Below are 13,363 nucleotides of genomic sequence, written 5' to 3' on the forward strand. Positions count from 1 at the left end.
TGTGCAGAGCACTGTACTAAGCACTTGGGAAGTACAAATTGGCAACATATAGAGACGGTCCCTACCCAACATTGGGCTCACAGTCTAAAAAGGGGAGACAGAGAACAAAACCAAACCTACTAACAAAATAAAATAAATAGAATAGATATGCACAAGTAAAATAAATGAATAAATAAATATAAATACAACTGATTGAATGAATGAATGAATTAACGAATGAATGAGAACAAAACCAAACAGCCTAACAAAATAAAATAAATAGAATAGATATGTACAAGTAAAATAAATAAATAAATAAATATAAATGCAACTGATTTAATGAATGAATGAATGAATGAATGAATGAATGAATGAATAAAGGGATCTCTGGCCCTGGGTTTGTAGGAGAGGGGAGAAGCCCTCTTTACCTCTGGGCTTGGAGGAGAGGGGAGAAACCATCCCCTTTTCCTCTGCTTAAAGAGATCTCCGGCCCCGGGCTTGGAGGAGAGGAGAGCAGCCCAATTTCCGTGCAGTGTTTAAGGGGGCAGTTGAAAGGACGGATGGGCAGACATAATAATAATAATAATAATAATAATAATAATGTTGGTATTTGTTAAGCACTTACTATGTGCAAAGCACTGTTCTAAGCTCTGGGGTAGATACAAGGTAATCAGGTTGTCCCACATGGGGCTCTCACAGTCTTCATCCCTGTTTTATAGATGAGGGAACTGAGGCCCAGAGAAGTTAAGTGAGTTGCCCAAAGTCACACAGCTGACAAGTGGCGGAACCGGGATTTGAACCCGTGACCTCTGACTCCAAAGCCCGGGCTCTTTCCACTGAGCCACGCTGCAGACATGATAGTGGAGGATTTCGGTGCGGTTCTCAACGGTCCCGGTAAGGATTTGCCAGACAGAGCCTCACAGATGTCCTCCTTCACCTTCAGGTCCGGCAGCAGAGAGGACATTTTTTTTCAGTGTTTCGTAGATCGAAAGCTTCACTTCCATTCTTCAAGTTTTCACGAGTAGATCGGGGTCGAAATATCTATTCTATTTATTTTATTTTGTTAGTATGTTTGGTTTTGTTCTCTGTCTCCCCCTTTTAGCCTGTGAGCCCACTGTTGGGTAGGGACCGTCTCTATGTGTTGCCAACTTGGACTTCCCAAGCGCTGAGTACAGTGCTCTGCACACAGTAAGCGCTCAATAAATACGATTGATTGATTGATTGATTGATTGATTGATAGTATGTTTGGTTTTGTTCTCTGTCTCTCCCTTTTAGCCTGTGAGCCCACTGTTGGGTAGGGACCGTCTCTAGATGTTGCCAACTTGGACTTCCCAAGCGCTTAGTACAGTGCTCTGCACACAGTAAGTGCTCAATAAATATGATTGATTGATTGATTGATTGTTTGGTTTTGTTCTCTGTCTCCCCCTTTTAGCCTGTGAGCCCACTGTTGGGTAGGGACTGTCTCTAGATGTTGCCAACTTGGACTTCCCAAGCGCTTAGTACAGTGCTCTGCATTCAGTAAGTGCTCAATAAATACGATTGATTGATTAATTGATTGATTGATTGATTGATAGTATGTTTGGTTTTGTTCTCTGTCTCCCCCTTTTAGCCTGTGAGCCCACTGTTGGGTAGGGACTGTCTCTATATGTTGCCAACTTGGACTTCCCAAGCACTTAGTACAGTGCTCTGCACACAGTAAGCGCTCAATAAATACGATTGATTGATTGATTGATTGATTGATATCAGTGGGCCAACCCAGAGCTGAGCAGGAGCGAGCTTCTGGGGCACGGAAAGGGAGAGAGGCCCAAGGACAGAGGCGGTGAGGAAAAACATTCTCTGGTAAAGGCTCCACAATCCTTCAAAATGGAAGCCTTAACATGAACCATGGTACGAGTAATAATAATAATAATAGTAATGAGGGCATTTATTAAGCACTTACTATGTGCAAAGCGCTGTTCTAAGCGCTGTGGAGGTTACAAGGTGATCAGGTTGTCCCACGGGGGGGCTCCCAGTCTTCATCCCCATTTTCCAGATGAGGGAACTCAGGCCCAGAGAAGTGAAGTGACTTGCCCAAAGTCCCACAGCTGACAATTGGCGGAGCCGGGATTCGAACCCATGACCTCTGACTCCAAAGCCCGGGCTCACACAAGTGTGAATCATTATGCTATATTTGTTAAGCACTCATTCATTCAGTCGTATTTATTGAGCGCTTACTGTGTGCAGAGCACTGTACTGAGTGCTTGGGAAGTAGAAGTTGGCAAACAAGTGTGAATCATTATGCTATATTTGTTAAGCATTCATTCATTCAGTCATATTTATTGAGCGCTTACTGTGTGCAGAGCACTGTACTGAGCTCTTGGGAACTCCAAGTTGGCAACCTATAGAGACAGTCCCTACGCAACAGTGGGCTCACAGTCTAGAAGCACATATTTGTTATGTTATTTGTTATTTGTTAAGCACATTAAAGGACATCATCATCATCATCATCATCAATCGTATTTATTGAGCGCTTACTATGTGCAGAGCACTGTACTAAGCGCTTGGGAAGTACAAATTGGCAACATATAGAGACAGTCCCTACCCAACAGTGGGCTCACAGTCTAAAAGGGGGAGACAGAGAACAAAACCAAACATACTAACAAAATAAAATAAATAGAATAGATACGTACAAATAAAATAAATAAATAAATAAATAGAGTAATAAATATGTACAAACATATATACATATATACAGGTGCTGTGGGGAAGGGAAGGAGGTAAGATGGAGGGATGGAGAGGGGGACGAGGGGGAGAGGAAGGAAGGGGCATATTTCTGATGCGCCAAGGACTGTCCTACGGTAGGTGCAATACGATCAGATCAGACATGGTCCCTGTCCCATTTGTCTAAGGAAAAAGAACAGGTATTGAATCCCCATTTTGCAGATGAGGAAACTGAGGCCTAGCCAAGTCTAGTGACTTACCCAAGGCCCCACAGCAGGCAAGTGGCAGTGCCGGGTTTAGAACCCAGGTCCCCTGCTCCTGGGGCTCATTTTTTTTCCACCAGGCTATACTGCTTCCATATAAATTCATCAGCATATTTGCCTTGCCACAATAACTAAGGAATAACTAGATTTTACTGCAATTTAAGGGAATATTTGAAAGTAACGCGGAATTGTATAAAATCATTTGGCATTTAAGGCCGTGGCAATTTCCCTTTTTTATTTTACAGAATGGTTTAGTTTATCCTCTGTACCTCGGCTTTCCCTTAACCATGGCCGCAGAGTTCATGAGTTCAGGGTCTGCCGTGGGCCTGACTGTGTCATGCCCATCATCATCATCATCATTTATTGAGCGCTTACTGTGTGCAGAGCACTGTACTAAGCGCTTGGGAAGTCCAAGTTGGCAACATATAGAGACGGTCCCAACCCAACAGTGGGCTCACAGTCTAAAAGTCGTTTTTTTCACCTAAATCAACCGCCGTGACGGAGAGGCGAAGGCCCGGCTCCTCCGCCTGTCTGCTGTGGGTGACCTTGGGCAAGCCGCTTTACTTTCCTGTGCCTCAGTCCCCTCATCTGCAAAATGGGGATCAATCAATCAAATATATTGAGCGCTTACTGTGTGCAGAGCACTGTCCTAAGCGCTTGGGAAGTCCAAGTTGGCAACATCTAGAGACGGTCCCTACCCAACAGCGGGCTCACAGTCTAGAAGGGGGAGACGGAGAACAAGACAAAACGTATTCACCAAATAAAATAAATAGCAGCGTGGCTCAGCGGGCTTTCGAGTCAGAGGCCATGGGTTCAAATCCCGGCTCCGCCAAATGTCAGCTGTGGGACTTTGGGCAAGTCACTTCACTTCTCTGGGCCTCAGTTCCCTCATCTGTAAAATGGGGATGAAGACTGTGAGCGCCCCGTGGGACAACCTCATCACCTTGTAACCTCCCCTGCGCTTAGAACAGTGCTTTGCACATAGCAAGCGCTTAATAAATGCCATTATTATTATTATTTTGTAACCTCCCCTGCGCTTAGAACAGTGCTTTGCACATAGTAAGCGCTTAATAAATGCCATTATTATTATTATTATTTTGTAACCTCCCCTGCACTTAGAACAGTGCTTTGCACATAATAAGCGCTTAATAAATGCCATTATTATTATTATTTTGTAACCTCCCCTGCGCTTAGAACAGTGCTTTGCACATAGTAAGCGCTTAATCAATGCCATTATTATTATTATTATTTTGTCACCTCCCCTGCGCTTAGAACAGTGCTTTGCACATAGCAAGCGCTTAATAAATGCCATTATTATTATTATTTTGTAACCTCCCCTGCGCTTAGAACAGTGCTTTGCACATAGTAAGTGCTTAATAAATGCCATTATTATTATTATTTCGTAACCTCCCCTGCGCTTAGAGCAGTGCTTTGCACATAGTAAGCGCTTAATAAATGCCATTATTATTATTATTATTTTGTAACCTCCCCTGCGCTTAGAACAGTGCTTTGCACATAGTAAGCGCTTAATAAATGCCATTATTATTATTATTTCGTAACCTCCCCTGCGCTTAGAACAGTGCTTTGCACATAGCAAGCGCTTAATAAATGCCATTATTATTATTATTTCGTAACCTCCCCTGCGCTTAGAACAGTGCTTTGCACATAGTAAGCGCTTAATCAATGCCATTATTATTATTATTATTTTGTCACCTCCCCTGCGCTTAGAACAGTGCTTTGCGCATAGTAAGCGCTTAATAAATGCCATTATTATTATTATTTCGTCACCTCCCCTGCGCTTAGAACAGTGCTTTGCACATAGTAAGCGCTTAATAAATGCCATTATTATTATTATTATTTTGTAACCTCCCCTGCGCTTAGAACAGTGCTTTGCTCATAGCAAGCGCTTAATAAATGCCATTATTATTATTATTATTTTGTAACCTCCCCTGCGCTTAGAACAGTGCTTTGCGCATAGTAAGCGCTTAATAAAGGCCATTATTATTATTATTTCGTCACCTCCCCTGCGCTTAGAACAGTGCTTTGCACATAAGCGCTTAATAAATGCCATTATTATTATTATTTCGTCACCTCCCCTGCGCTTAGAACAGTGCTTTGCACATAGTAAGCGCTTAATAAATGCCATTATTATTATTATTTCGTAACCTCCCCTGCGCTTAGAACAGTGCTTTGCGCGTAGTAAGCGCTTAATAAATGCCATTATTATTATTATTATTTTGTAACCTCCCCTGCACTTAGAACAGTGCTTTGCACATAGTAAGCGCTTAATAAATGCCATTATTATTATTATTTCATAACCTCCCCTGCGCTTAGAACAGTGCTTTGCACAAAGTAAGCGCTTAATAAATGCCATTATTATTATTATTTCGTAACCTCCCCTGCGCTTAGAACAGTGCTTTGCACATAGCAAGCGCTTAATAAATGCCATTATTATTATTATTTTGTAACCTCCCCTGCGCTTAGAACAGTGCTTTGCGCATAGTAAACGCTTAATAAATGCCATTATTATTATTATTTCGTCACCTCCCCTGCGCTTAGAACAGTGCTTTGCACATAATAAGCGCTTAATAAATGCCATTATTATTATTATTTCGTCACCTCCCCTGCGCTTAGAACAGTGCTTTGCACATAGTAAGCGCTTAATAAATGCCATTATTATTATTATTGTTTCGTAACCTCCCCTGCGCTTAGAACAGTGCTTTGCACATAGTAAGCGCTTAATAAATGCCATTATTATTATTATTATTTTGTAACCTCCCCTGCACTTAGAACAGTGCTTTGCGCATAGTAAGCGCTTAATAAATGCCATTATTATTATTATTTCGTAACCTCCCCTGCGCTTAGAACAGTGCTTTGCACATAGTAAGCGCTCAATCAATGCCATTATTATTATTATTATTTCATAACCTCCCCTGCGCTTAAAACAGTGCTTTGCACGTAGCAAGCGCTTAATAAATGCCATTATTATTATTATTTCGTAACCTCCCCTGTGCTTAGAACAGTGCTTTGCGCATAGTAAGCGCTTAATAAAGGCCATTATTATTATTATATGTACAAGTAAAATAAATAAATAAATGAAATTAAATTAAATTAAAGCCCTGAGGCCTGTGTGGGACGTAGAGCGGGTCCAACGCGATGAGCTTGTGTCTACCCCAGTGCTCAGTACAGTGTTTGGTACCTAATAAAGGCTTAAAAAGTGCCGTAACCGCCCCATATCCAAACTTGGAAGAAACTTTCTTGGAATTACCTCTTTTACCACCCAACACCCAGCTCTAGTCTCCCAAGTTTATCAGTTGCGGCAGGATTCAGGGACTCCAGTCTGCGGCACGATTGATAAGGAACAGAGACCCCGTCCTTCTGTCACCTCCGCAGCCCTAATTTCAGTTCTTTGGGGTTTTGATTTAGCCCCGGTAGCAACAGCATTTATTTATGTCCTTATTAATGGTTATTTAATTACGATTAATTATTTTATTCTGTTAGTATGTTTGGTTTTGTTCTCTGTCTCCCCCTTTTAGACTGTGAGCCCACTGTTGGGTAGGGACCGTCTCTACGTGTTGCCAATTTGTACTTCCCAAGCGCTCAGTGCGGCGCTCTACGCATACTAAGCGCTCAATAAATACGATTGATGGTGATAATAATAATAATAATAATGGCATTTACTAAGCGCTTACTATGTGCAAAGCACTGTTCTAAGCGCTGGGGAGGTTGCAAGGTGATCAGGTTGTCCCACGGGGGGCTCACGGTCTTCATCCCCATTTTCCAGATGAGGGAACTGAGGCCCAGAGAAGTTAAGTGACTTGCCCAAAGTCACACAGCTAAGTGGCGGAGCCGGGATTTGAACCCATGACCTCGGACTCCAGAGCCCGGACTCTTTCCACTGAGCCACGCTGCTTCTCTGATGATTAATGGTCTCTGTGAAGCTCTTCCTATGGACCAGGCGCTGTGTTAAGCGCTGGGGTTTAAATGAGGGGAATCACAGTCTTCATCTCCATTTTACAGGGGAGGTGACTGAGGCACAGAGAAGTGACTAATAATAATAATAATGGTGATGATGGCATTTGTTCAGCGCTTACTATGTGCGGAGCACCGTTCTAAGCGCTGGGAGGGATGCGAGGTGATCGGGTTGGCCCACGTGGGGCTCACAGTCTTCATCCTGCTTAGAGAAGCATCATCATCATCATCATCAATCGTATTTATTGAGCGCTTACTGTGTGCAGAGCACTGGACTAAGCGCTTGGGAAGTCCAAGTTGGCAACATATAGAGACAGTCCCTACCCAACAGTGGGCTCACAGTCTAAAAGGGAGAGACAGAGAACAAAACCAAACATACTAACAAAATAAAACAAATAGAATAGATATGTACAGCGTGGCTCAGTGGAAAGAGCCCGGGCTTTGGAGTCCGAGGTCATGGGTTCAAATCCCGGCTCCTCCAATTGTCAGCTGTGGGACTTTGGGCAAGTCACTTCACTTCTCTGGGCCTCAGTTACCTCATCTGTAAAATGGGGATTAAGACTGTGAGCCCCGCGTGGGGCAACCTGATCACCTTGTAACCTCCCCAGCGCTTAGAAAGGTGTTTCGCACATAACTTGTTCTTCCCAAGCGCTTAGTACAGTGCTCTGTACACAGTAAGCGCTCAATAAATACGATTGAATGAACGATTGAATAATAAGCGCTTAATAAATACCATTATTATTATTATTATCCCCATTTTCCTGATGAGGGGACGGAGGCTCAGAGAAGTGAAGTGACTTGCCCTAAGTCACACAGCCGACAAGTGGCGGAGCCGGGATTAGAACCTGTGACCTCTGACTCCCAAGCCCGGTCTCTATCCATTAGACCACACCGCTTCTCTTTTTAAGAACAGTGCTTTGCACATAGTAAGCGCTTAATAAATGCCATTATTATTATTATTATTATTATTATTATTATTATTATGCACTTCCTGGGTGCAGAGAGCTGTACTAAACGCTGAGGAAGAGTACACAGTCGGGAGTCGGAGATTTAGAATGACAAATTCCTGGAGCTTAAAAGGGGCCCCCCCAAATAGTAGAGCACTCAGGGATGCTAAAAAGGGAAATTTTGGAGTAAGAAGGTGAGTTCGGGGAGGGTCATCATCAATCGTATTTATTGAGCGCTTACTATGTGCAGAGCACTGTACTAAGCGCTTATTAAGCACTGCACTAAGGGTCATATAACGCTTCTGTGGTAGAGCTATTATTCCACCAAATTCCAGCTCCACTTCCTCTCTGTTGGTTCAAAAAGCCTCCATCTCGCTCCATTTTCCCTCTTTCCCGATTACCGGCGGGAAAGAAGACAGAGTTTCCAATTCCCACTTGTGTGTATTTTCCCAGCGTTTGCTACTATGCTCTGCTCACATTATGGGGTTTTTTTTTTTACTGTTTTTACTAAGCGCCTACTATGTGCCGGGCATTGTCCTAAACGCTGAAGTAGATGGCAGCTAATCAGGTGCCCCACATGGGGCTCACAGCGTGGCTCAATGGAAAGAGCCCGGATTTGGGAGTCAGAGGTCATGGGTTCAAATCCCGGCTCCGCCAACTGTCGTTGTGTGACTTTGGGCAAGTCACTTAGCTTCTCTGTGCCTCAGTTACCTCATCTGTAAAATGGGGATGTGAGCCCCACATGGGACAATCTGAGAAGTCCCGTTTCCCCCCCAACTCCAACCCCCAATCTCCTTTCTCTCTCCTTTCCACCTGTATATATGTTTGTACATATTTATTACTCTATTTATCTAACTTGTACGTATCTATTCTATTTATTTTATTTTGTTAGTATGTTTGGTTTTGTTCTCTGTCTCCCCCTTTTAGACTGTGAGCCCACTGTTGGGTAGGGACTGTCTCTATACGTTGCCAACTTGTACTTCCCAAGTGCTTAGTCCAGTGCTCTGCACACAGTAAGCGCTCAATACATACAATTGATTGATTGATTGATTGTACATATTTATTACTCTATTTATTTAACTTCTCTGTGCCACAGTTCCCTCATCTGTAAAACGGGGACGAAGACTGTGAGCCCCCCGAGGGACAACCTGATCACCTTGTAACCTCCCCAGCGCTTAGAACAGTGCTTTGCACATAGTAAGCGCTTAATAAATGCCATCATCATCATCATCATCGCCTTGTATCCTCCCCAGCGCTTAGAACATCATCAATCGTATTTATTGAGCGCTTACTGTGTGCAGAGCACTGTACTAAGCGCTTGGGAAGTCCAAGTTGGCAACATATAGAGACAGTCCCTACCCAACAGTGGGCTCAGTGCTTTGCACATAGTAAGCACTTAACAAACGCCATCATTATTTTTATTATTATTATTATTAATCCTCATTTTATGGATGAGGTAACTGAGGCCCAGAGAAGTTAAGCGACTAACCCAAGGCCACGCAGCAGAAGCGTGGTGGAGCCGGGATTAGAACGCAGACCCTTCTGACTAGCAAGTGCTTAATCAATCAATCGTATTTATTGAGCGCTTACTGTGTGCAGAGCACTGTACTAAGCGCTTAATAAATATTCCGACTGCTAATATCCCACGTGGGGCTCACGGGCTGATCCCCATTTTACAGATGAGAAATCTCCTGGCAGGGGGAGGGCCGGGAAGATGTTGGGAAGAGGAAATCACAGACCACCACAATAATGCTAACAATAACAGTGATATTCGTTAAGCCCTTTTTATGTGCCAAGACACCGTAGGACGCACTGAAGCACTGTATCCGACGTAAACCGAATTTCAGATTGAATTTTTCTCTCCGCGAGGTGTGACCGTGTTGACTCGAGCTCTGAGGAACGTTTGCCGCACCAAGCTTGTCACCTCAGTTTCCTACTAGTCCCCCCTGTTCTGTAGCTTAGCCTCCCCATTAAGGTTTATTTTGAGATTTACACGGTTACCGTTGGCGGATATTAGCCCTCCAGCAGTCCCGCTAGGGTGAGAAAATCATCATCATCATCAATCGTATTTATTGAGCGCTTACTATGTGCAGAGCACTGTACTAAGCGCTTGGGAAGTACAAATTGGCAACATCTAGAGACAGTCCCTACCCAACAGTGGGCTCACAGTCTAAAAGGGGGAGACAGAGAACAAAACCAAACATACTAACAAAATAAAATAAATAGGATAGATATGTACAAGTAAAATAAATAAATAAATAAATAGAGTAATAATGAAAATAGTTTTTGCTCATGGGAATTAACCATCAGATTATCCACCGGCTAGAAATCGTATGAAATCAGCCACAGAAAATTTGGCATGGAGGGAAGGAAGGGAAGCTCTATCTAATCAATCAATCAATCAATCTGTCGTATTTATTGACTGCTTACTGTGTGCAGAGCACTGTACTAAGCGCTTGGGAAGTACAAGTTGGCAACATATAGAGACAGTCCCTACCCAACAGTGGGCTCACACTCTAACTAATGTCATATTATTGTTTGAGGTGCCTAATTTCAGTTCCTCCCATGGGACCCTGGCAGTTTACAGATTCTAGGACTGTAGCAGGGATTCCACTTCTAACTAAGGGTTCGTCCCAGCCTTTTATTTATTTATTACTCTATTTATTTATTTATTTTACTTGTACGTGTTTATTCCATTTATTTTATTTGGCTTATATGTTTTGTTGTCTGTCTCCCCCTTCCAGACTGTGAGCCCGCTGTTGGGTAGGGACCGTCTCTATTATGTTGCCAACTTGTACTTCCCAAGTGCTTAGTCCAGTGCTCTGCACACAGTAAGCGCTCAATAAATACGATTGAATGAATGAATGAATGAATGACCGGGACGCAGTGAAGTGACAGGCCCATAGTCACAGTAGGCGAGTGGCGGAATTGGAATTGGAACCCTAATCCTTCTGACTCTCTGGCCCTGGGATCTATCTATTATTATTATTATTATTATTATTATTATTATCATTCTTTCTATCCCTAAGCTACACTGGTTTTCTATTTTGTATCTACCCCAATCCTTAGAACAGTACTTGACACGCAGTAAGGGCTTGCCCCAGACTGAGCCCCCTCCTTCCTCTCCCCATCTCTATCCCCCCCGCCTTACCTCCTTCCCCTCCCCACAGCACCTGTATATATGTATATATGTTTGTACAGATTTATTACTCTGTTTATGTATTTTACTTGTACATATTTATTCTATTTATTTTATTTTGTTAATATGTTTTGTTTTGTTGTCTGTCCCCCCCCTTCTAGACTGTGAGCCCGCTGTTGGGTAGGGACCGTCTCTAGATGTTGCCAACTTGGACTTCCCAAGCGCTTAGTACAGTGCTCCGCACACAGTAAGCGCTCAATAGATATGATTGAATGAATGAATGAATGAAGGCCTTCCCAAACTGAGCCCCCTCCTTCCTCTCCCCCTCGTCCCCCTCTCCATCCCCCTCGTCTTGCCTCCTTCCCTTCCCCACAGCACCTGTATATATGATGATGATGATGATGATGGCATTTGTTAAGCGCTTACTATGTGCAAAGCACTGTTCTAAGCGCTGGGGGGGATACAATGTGATCAAGTTGTCCCACATGGGGTTCACAGTCTTAATCCCCATTTTTACAGATGAGGGAACTGAGGCTCAGAGAAGTTAAGTGACTTGCCCAAGGTCACACAGCAGAGTTGTGGATGTTTGTACAGATTTATTACTCTATTTTACTTGTACATATCTATCCTATTTATTTTATTTTGTTAATATGTTTTGTTTTGTTCTCTGTCTCCCCCATCTAGACTGTGAGCCCGCTGTTGGGTAGGGACCGTCTCTATATGTTGCCAGCTTGGACTTCCCAAGCGCTTAGTATAGTGCTCCGCACACAGTAAGCGCTCAATAAATACGATTGAATGAATGAATAATACTGCTCGTATTTATTTTAAACCATTGCCAGCAAATTGTGTGAGGTCGTATGGTCGGTGGCAGAGCCCGCTGTTGGGTAGGGACCGTCTCTAGATGTTGCCAACTTGTACTTCCCAAGCGCTTAGTACAGTGCTCTGCACACAGTAAGTGCTCAATAAATACGATTGAATGAATGAAAGATACTAGAGCTCAATCTGTTTTTGTCAGTGTGTTCATTCAATCGTATTCATTGAGCGTTTACTGTGTGCAAAGCACTGTACTAAGCACTTGGGAGAGTGCAATATAACAGCAAACAGATGCGTTCCTGCCCACACCGGTATGGTTTTAAGGGTGTATGTTTTTGTTTGGTTGACTGTCTCCCCCTTCTAATAATAATAATAATAATAATAATAATGATGGTATTTGTTAAGCGCTTACTATGTGCAAAGCACTGTTCTAAGCGCTGGAGTGGGATACAAGATGATGAGGTTGTCCCACGTGGGGCTCACAGTCTTCATCCCCATTTTACAGATGAGGGAACTGAGGCACAGAGAAGCTAAGTGGCTTGCCCAAGGTCACCCAGCTGACAAGTGGTTAGGTAGGGATCGTCTCTATCTGTTGCCGAATTGTACTTGCCAAGTGCTTAGTACAGTGCGCTGCACACAGTAAGCGCTCAATAAATACGACTGAATGAATGAATGAAAGTGAACACAGAGTCGTTCACACAAGTCCACCAATCAATCAATCAATCAATCAATCAATCGTATTTATTGAGCGCTTACTGTGTGCAGAGCACTAAGTGCTTGGGAAGTACAAGTTGGTAACATATAGAGACGGTCCCTACCCAACAGCGGGCTCACAGGCTAAAAACCACTTGTCTGCGGTGTGACCTTGCCCAAGTCACTTCGCCTCTCTGTGCCTCAGTTCCCTCATCTTTAAAATGGAGCTGTAAAACATGAGCCCCAAGCGGCACACGGGCTGTGTCCGATCTGATTGCATCTTGTATCTCTCCAGGCATTTAGTATAGTGCCTGGCACATAGTAAGCGCTTAATAAATGCTATTTAAAAAAAGAGAGGAACTGCTTTTAGACTGTGAGCCCACTGTTGGGTAGGGACTGTCTCTACATGTTGCCAACTTGGACTTCCCAAGCGCTTAGTCCAGTGCTCTGCACACAGTAAGCGCTCAATAAATACGATTGATTGATTGATTGATTGATTGGTGACACCATTTTCTGACCGTGCCTGTGTCTCACTTTCCCTCAGATTCCGCTATCCTGAGTTTCCTGCCTCACGATCATTGTTCTTTGTCTCTTCCGCAGTGCTTTTGGAGATGGGAAGATCCTCAGGCTGTTCTCCCCTCGGTTACCTCATCTTTCTCCTTCTCCCCCAGCTCCCTACTCTGGGCGCAGGTGAGTTTGTCTCCCCCTTTTCTGTTTCTTGGGTTTCTCTCGTCCTCTAGACTGTCAGCTCGTTGCGGGCAGGGAAAGCCTCTGTTTATTGTTGTGATGTCATAATAATAATAACGATGATGGCATTTGTTAAGCGCTTACTATGTGCCAAGCACTGCTCTTAGTGC

General features: G+C 43.4%; 1 protein-coding gene across 1 annotated transcript in view; it reads left to right on the forward strand.

Annotated features, from left to right (window-relative positions):
• The first annotated feature begins 833 nt into the window (after positions 1 to 833).
• LOC119928757 (erythroblast membrane associated protein (Scianna blood group)) overlaps positions 834 to 13,363 on the forward strand; it is a 45,928-nt gene continuing 33,398 nt past the window's right edge. The window contains exons 1-2 of the mRNA XM_038747272.1: positions 834 to 873; positions 13,107 to 13,196. Of these exons, the coding sequence (XP_038603200.1) occupies positions 834 to 873; positions 13,107 to 13,196 (130 nt within the window). The remainder of the gene's footprint in view (positions 874 to 13,106; positions 13,197 to 13,363) is intronic.

Source organism: Tachyglossus aculeatus, chromosome 5 (assembly GCF_015852505.1).
Source record: "Tachyglossus aculeatus isolate mTacAcu1 chromosome 5, mTacAcu1.pri, whole genome shotgun sequence".
Taxonomy (NCBI): Eukaryota; Metazoa; Chordata; class Mammalia; order Monotremata; family Tachyglossidae; genus Tachyglossus; species Tachyglossus aculeatus.